This window comes from Oncorhynchus nerka, linkage group LG8 (assembly GCF_034236695.1).
Source record: "Oncorhynchus nerka isolate Pitt River linkage group LG8, Oner_Uvic_2.0, whole genome shotgun sequence".
NCBI lineage: Eukaryota > Metazoa > Chordata > Actinopteri > Salmoniformes > Salmonidae > Oncorhynchus > Oncorhynchus nerka.
In genome coordinates this window covers 23247142-23254402 of record NC_088403.1, presented here as the reverse complement: position 1 = coordinate 23254402, position 7261 = coordinate 23247142, and the positions used below count along the sequence as shown (strand labels likewise).

General features: G+C 40.5%; 1 protein-coding gene across 1 annotated transcript; it reads left to right on the top strand.

Moving 5' to 3' along the window:
• Window positions 1-224: 224 nt before the first annotated feature.
• Window positions 225-6074, top strand: LOC115132977 (uncharacterized). Its single transcript, XM_029665749.2, has 3 exons — window positions 225-587; window positions 3585-3720; window positions 4111-6074. Exons 1-3 carry the CDS (start codon window positions 316-318, stop codon window positions 5116-5118), a joined length of 1416 nt encoding a protein of 471 aa, XP_029521609.1. The 5' UTR covers window positions 225-315; the 3' UTR covers window positions 5119-6074.
• The last annotated feature ends 1187 nt before the right edge of the window (window positions 6075-7261 follow it).

Here is a 7261-nt window from a genome sequence, read left to right as displayed (position 1 = left end):
TATGCCACAAATTATTTGGGAGTTTAATACATCCACAGTGCTTTTTCAACTTATTTTTTTGCCAGGTAGCTAATTATTGTCTTTTGTTGAATTTATATAACAACATTCCCAACTTGTTTAGCATTATCTAGTCCAAATATGGCATGATTCCACAATTTGCAACCATTTGCATCACTTTCTATTGGGAACCTTTATTTTGAAGGCGACCCGCAAATTCCACTAATGTGGCTAATCCTTCATGTTTGCTGTCAATATGTACAGTCATGCATTTGAACCGATTTGAACAGTCAAGGCAGAAGATCTACGGTGACGGACATGGATACAACAGCTCTGGTCTATAAGATCCTCTGTGCCCATAATGGGTATTTTGAGCTGGTAGAAATGCGTGCCAACTTTAGCACGCCAGAAGATGACCTGGAGAGTGTTTTAGGGAATCAGGATATGTTTACCAGTGCTGTCTTTGAGGGAAACAAACGGATATTTGCCAAGACGAAAATGAGATTATGCAGAGACAAGGAATGTAATGGCTGCAGCAATTTACATCTGTGTATATTCTACCTTTATGGAACGTGTCGATTCGATGAGGGGTAAACCTTGTTACTACTTTGGTCAATAGGCCTTGTCAGACTCCCTAATATGCCGTTTTTTAATCATATTGCTGGGATGTCACCTATTAATGGCCTTGTTTTGAAATGTTCTATATAAAAAATGGTCTTGTATTATGCAACATGTAGGCTAATTTAAATGACACGTTGTGAACAGTTGGTTGTAGTGGCAGTAGTCCGGTTAATATTGTTTGTAGATTTTTTTTTCTATATAATGTGGTTCTAAATATTAAGATTTAGAGGTTGCAGTATGTATTTTGGAAACTGTAAAACGTTATTACAATGTCATTAAGACAAACAAAATGGTGTCATTTTACTCCAGCTAAAACACGGCCATAAAAGCTGGGGCGTGTTATAAAGCAACACAGCTGTTCAATAGCCATTTTCATTTGATATTATATGCTTTCGCCAACATTTTCCCGTTATTATTATCAATCTCAAAATGCTGTTTAAAAAAAGAAGGGCAGTAGACCTATTAGGAAACTATTGCTTTCTTTTGATAAGGACTCCATGAAAGTGCTAGCCACTGCCCTCATCCAATGCCATTTAGACTACGCTAGTACTTCCTGGTTTCGGGGTTTATCGACATTTATGAAGGGGATGCTACCAGATAGCCCAGAATTAAAGGAATTAAAGAATTAAGGTGAGTCCACGTACTCACACAGGCAGGAGCTGCATTCAGGAATTTAACTGGAGGATAGGGTGTCCCAGATTAGACTAGGTTTGGTTTACAGGAGTATTTATGGTCCTGCGCCCAGGTATCTAAGTGATTGAGTTTGAGTTTATTTTTTATTTTTACAGGGACAGTGCACATTAATCAACGTTTCAGTAAAAGTGCCGGTTTTAGCCAGCCGGCTAATTTTCAACCGCAGTCCCTGGGCAGGTTATTAAAAACAATTACAATATAGACAATAGTAACATAGAACAAGCAAGACATAGCAACATAGGACAAGCAAGACGTAGCATACAGACAGAGCAACATAGAACAAAAAGCAGCAAGACAAAATTTATAAAAGCAACAAAGTGTTTCCACACCTCACAAGCTACAGACAACAGACATGGAAAGCGGCAACACACAGCTAGGGACCATGTTCACAAATCTGATTGACCTTTAGCCATGTCTTCAAGCATTTTGTGAAAGTGTGATATGTGGTGCAGTTATGTATGTCTGATGGCAGTGTATTCCAGACATGGGAAGCTCTCACAGAGAATGCAGATTTACTAAAGGTGTTTTTCCTTAGGGGAACTATACAGTCACCTCTCATGGCAGACCTTGTGGTTCTGCTGCCATATGTCTGGGTTTTCTGTTTAACAAAAATATTGAGTGGAGGGGGAGCCAGGCCATTAAGGATCTTGAATACAAGACATGCGTCGGTGTATTGCACAAGATTTTCCCAACTCAAGAGCTCATGCTTTCTAAGGATGTGACAATGATGATGGCTATTGGGCTTCCTATCAAGCACTTTGAGAGCCTGTTTGTAGACAGACTGAATAGGTTTTAATGTTGTACAGCAAGCTTGGGCCCAACTAGTCAAGCAGTATGTTAAGTGGGGGAGTATCATAGATTCGAAGTACAGTTTTGCTACCTCTGTAGTCAAACAATTTCGTATAAATCGGAAATTAGCTAGGTTGAATTTGGTTATTTGAATTACCTTTTTCACATGCTTTTTAAAAGAGAGGTTGGAATCAAGTATGATACCAAGGTACTTAAAATCGGATACCACTTGGAGCTTCTCCCCTGACACATAGACATCTGGCTCAGTAGCATCTGTTGCCCTCTTTGTGAAGAACATGCAAACAGTTTTTTTCACATTGAGATGCAAACACGAGTCACTGAGCCACTTTGTAACCTGGACCATTACAGTAGTGAGTTCTTGTGCAGCTTGTTGTTTGCTCTTTGCATGCACATATATCACTGTATCATCTGCATACATTTGAACTTCAGACCCAGTACAGACAGAAGGCAGATCATTAATGTACAGGCTGAACAGGAGGGGCCCCAGTATTGACCCTTGGGGCACGCCCACATCATAGCTACGAGTGGGCGACATCTCATTGCTCACTCTGACACACTGAGTTCTGCCTTCAAGGTATGATTTCATCCATCTCAAGGCATCAGGGGAAAAGTTGAACTTGGACAATTTTGTGATGAGAATCTCATGGTTAACAGTATCAAAAGCCTTCCTTAGGTCCAGAAACACAGCCCCAACAGCACCCCCTTTGTCCATCTTGGACTTCACATTTTCCAGAAGAAAGCAGTTGGCTGTTTCTGTGGAGTGTTTCGCTCTGAAGCCAAACTGCATGGAGTGTAATGTGAAGGGGCTGTTGTTGAGGTGGGCAATCAGTTGTTCTGCTACACACTTTTCAACAACCTTTGACACCACAGGTAGTATACTAATGGGCCTGTAGTTACTCACGTCAGCAGGGTCGCCTGATTTAAAGATGGCCGTTATTATGGCCGACTTCCATACCCTTGGAAACACACCGAGACCAATAGATGTGTTGGTGACCTTAGTAATGGGGCCAATGAGTGACTCTTTGTAGTTTTTAAGAAAGGTAGAGTCCATTACTTACTTTCCTCGTGTTAGGGATGCACACAATCACAGCATCAGGTGAGGTGTTGCTGATGTGTGCATATACAGGTTCAGGAGTAATGCAGGGGAAGGTATTTTCTTGTTCTGGGCAGCTTTAAACATTTAAGAAAAAATATGTTTGATGTCTTCTGTGCCCATATGATGTAACTGCAATGAAGAGAGAGATGTTCTTCTCTGTTATTGTTTTATTATTTCACTGCCATACTGTGTTTAACTGTGTTCGATCTTGTCTAGCCATCTTGTCTCAAGGACCACAATGGAAATAAGTCCCAGACTTTGTGTGTTATCCTCTGATTTTGCTCATGTGCATGTATGGCTTTTTCAAGTTTTATGTGTGCTTGTTTTTTTAAATGGTCCAATCAATAAACTAAACTTTGATTTTCAGACAACGGTGCCGCTTCTGTCATGAGCTGACGTCAGAATACAACATCAGAGTCCTGAGAGAGCATCACCTGGAGAAATTGGACAGGAGGGAGCTGTGTATGTTACTACTGCAGAATGACAACACCCTCTTACCCCCAGTAAGCTCGTATTTTCAGGCTCCTTGCAACTTAGTGGAAGCAATTTAAAAGCACACACACAAACATACTTTCAGAAGATAAATTATGTTATATTCTTACTTGGAATAAAAATTTCGTAAGTAAAATGGGTTCATACGAGAATGTACTAATGCATCTTAAATGCATGACAAAACATATTTTTGAGCTGGACATGGGACGGGTTGATAACCAACTGGCAGTGTTTTCTTTACTTCATTCTCTTGAGTCTTGTTCATATTTACATCATAATATAATGACCTAATACTGTATATCCTCTAAATTGAGCATGTAGATATCCAGAGTAAAGAAATGTAATTTCCATTTAATACATTTGATGTGCACCTACTAGGAGTGGTCTGTGTTTGTCTCCAGGTTTGCTTCACATACAACAAAGGTAGTGGAGAGTACGGATACTGTCCTGACAAGGAGAAATGCAGAAGACTCCACGTCTGTGAGCGCTACATTACAGGAACCTGTGCTGCAGAGGTGGACTGTGACAGGTCTCACGACTTCTATGAGCCCCACCCGCTCAACACCCTACAGCAGAGGGGAGTACCTAATGAACTGGTGGCATCCATGTTGTACACCTACCGCAACATCCAGGCCATTCAGTATGAGGAAGGCTCTAGACCTGTGTGTCATCCTCCTCCACCACCACCACCACCCCCACAAACATATCTCCCGGCCCCCAATGTTGTCCAAAGAGAGACCCACTACATCCACTTGCAGCCAATCATAGTACACTCACAAGTGACCCCTTCAATGCTCTGCAATTTCAAGTTAAAATCACGTCCCTTTGTCCACACCAAACCCAAGAGCCATACTAAGCCATCATCAGCTTCACACCAATCAAAACCCTCTAAACCACCTACACCAGCTCCACACCAATCAGAGTCCGCTAAACCGCCTCCACCAGCTTCACACCAATCAAAACCCTATAAACCACCTACACCAGCTCCACACCAATCAAAATCCTCTCACACGGCTCCACACCAATCAAAATCCACGAAACCACCTTCACCAGCTCCACACCAATCAAAATCCTCTAAAGTGCCTCCACCAACTCCACAGCAATCAAAATCCTCTAAAGGCCCTCCACCAACTCCACAACAATCAAAATCCTCTAAACCGCCTCCACCAACTCCACAGCAATCAAAATCCTCTAAAGGCCCTCCACCAACTCCACAACAATCAAAACCCTCTAAACCGCCTCCACCAACTCCACAGCAATCAAAATCCTCTAAACCGCCTCCACCAACTCCACAGCAATCAAAATCCTCTAAACCGCATCCACCAGCTCCACACAAATCAAAATCCTCTCAACCAGCTCCACATCAACCAAAAACAACCAAAGCTCCTCCATCAGCCAGGCGAAGATGAATTTTTGCAGAAACCAGAAATCACACAGTACCAGTCAAAAGTTTGGGGACACCTACTCATTTCAGGGTTTTTATTTATTTTTGACTATTTCCTACATTGTAGAATAATAGTGAAGACATCAACTATGAAATAACACATATGGAATCATGTACTAACCAAAAAAGTGTTAAGCAAATCAAAATCTCTTTATCGGGGTTGACAAAAAAGTTGTCAACCCCGATAAAATGTAATAATAATCCACATTTCCTGTCGCTTCAGGATTGTTTTCCTGCTGTGAAGAAACTGGTCAAATTAAAATCCTACATCAGTATCATACTGACAAGATATACAGTACGTACATGGGTCAGGATTTGAACCCTTGGGGGTAGGAGAAAACTGAGACTGTTTGACAGGAGCATTATCTCTCTGCGCCACCCCAAAGCTTTGCTTGTTAGAATTTCATGATATCTTGATAGTTACATGTGTTTCCTAGACTACATCAGAAGAGAGTAGCCTTGGCTGGATTTGAATTCATAACATTTGCGCTTCTAATATGTCTTTTATCAACTTTCTAATATAGAAATGAAGAAAGTGTTTATTGTGCAAAATCCTTATGTTTTGTGACTGACATGCTGGATATCTCAAGGCTATAGCCTGACAGAATTTCAAAAGAAACAAAGAGAAAAGTATTATTTCTCTACAATGCAGTGACCGTTCTTCTCTGCCACCATAGCACTTGAAATTGGAAATTTAGAAGTTTAGAAGCATTTTATTAACTCATACTCTATACGTTTGGGTGGTTAGAGCGTTGGACTAGAAACCAGATGGTTGCAATTTCAAATCCCCGAGCTGACAAGGTACAAATCTGTCGTTCTGCCCCTGAACATGCAGTTAACCCACTGTTCCTAGGCCTTCACTGAAAATAAGAATTTGTTCTTAACTGACTTGCCTAGTTAAATAAAGCTTTTTAAAAAGTTTGCATTTCTTGCCAACGTGGTCTCAGAGCATTTCATATTATTCTGTACGTAAATCTGAGACACTCCATTTAGTATATGTTACGGTATGTATGGTATGTATTAATTTGTGGATGTTCATTATCCATTTCGTGTGATATGTTACGAATGACGATTCATATGATATGTTACGAACTGCAATTCGTACAATATGTTACAAATTGTAATACATACAATATGTTATGAAATGCAATTCATACAATACGTTACACATTTTCCAAATATAATATATGTTACAAATTTGCAAACATATATGTTACGAATTCCAATTTGTTGTGGCTAAGGTTAGCTAGGTTGCTAGCGCTAACATTAGCTAGCTGGCTAACGTTAGTTAGGCTAATGGTTAGTTAAAGGGTTAGGGGAAAGGTTAGCTAACATGCTATGTAGTTACAAAGTAGCTAAAAATTAGTATGTAGCTGCTAAAATTGTCTGTGATGAGATTCAAACACACAACTTTTGGGTTGCTAGACATTTGTGTTATTCACCCAGACCAACCACCCTCCTTTCGATTTTGCCTTAATGTAACTTCTATCTTATGTTACATTTGGTATGGTTACATATCATACTATGTTACTTCTAGTCTATTAGACCCATTCTCAGCAACAAAAGAGTGATCAAATGAAGATGTCCTAAAATGGTAAATGTGACGTAGTACAGTAGGGCTCACACACACGTGCTTCAACACATACCTTTATTGGTAAACAAACAGTCAACTTCATTAATATTGTCACTGTATTCAACCTTAACAGCAACGATTCCAAATGCGTAATGGCCAACAAATCATCCAGGGCAAACAACGGCAGAATAAAAAAATTGGGTTTGGCTGGCAGGGCCAGGCTTTTGCCGAGATACACGTCCAGGCTTTTTTTTAGTATGATTTGTCTGAGCTTTAATAGTAGAGTTACCATCACTGTTCTGTATGAGGCACTGGGGGTAAACCTGATACTTTTCAAAAACTACGAACACATTGGGGTCTTGGATGTTGTCCACACAGCTGTCATAGAAGATGGATCCTCCTGTTTCTTTAGGAGGTGGTTTCACATAGCTGAAGTTTCCCTCAGGGAAGTCTCCCACCAGCACATGATAAACAAACATGGACCTTGCTGGCTGGTGTAGCTGTGGGAGAACTTAGCATCCCGCACAGTAACTTG

Excerpts from the sequence above, each read along its gene's own strand:
- LOC115132977 (XM_029665749.2), top strand. The coding sequence starts at position 316 with ATGGATACAACAGCTCTGGTCTATAAGATCCTCTGTGCCCATAATGGG. Across the intron at positions 588-3,584 it reads ACGTGTCGATTCGATGAGGG|ACAACGGTGCCGCTTCTGTC; the intron begins GTAAACCTTGTT and ends TTTGATTTTCAG. Across the intron at positions 3,721-4,110 it reads ACAACACCCTCTTACCCCCA|GTTTGCTTCACATACAACAA; the intron begins GTAAGCTCGTAT and ends GTTTGTCTCCAG.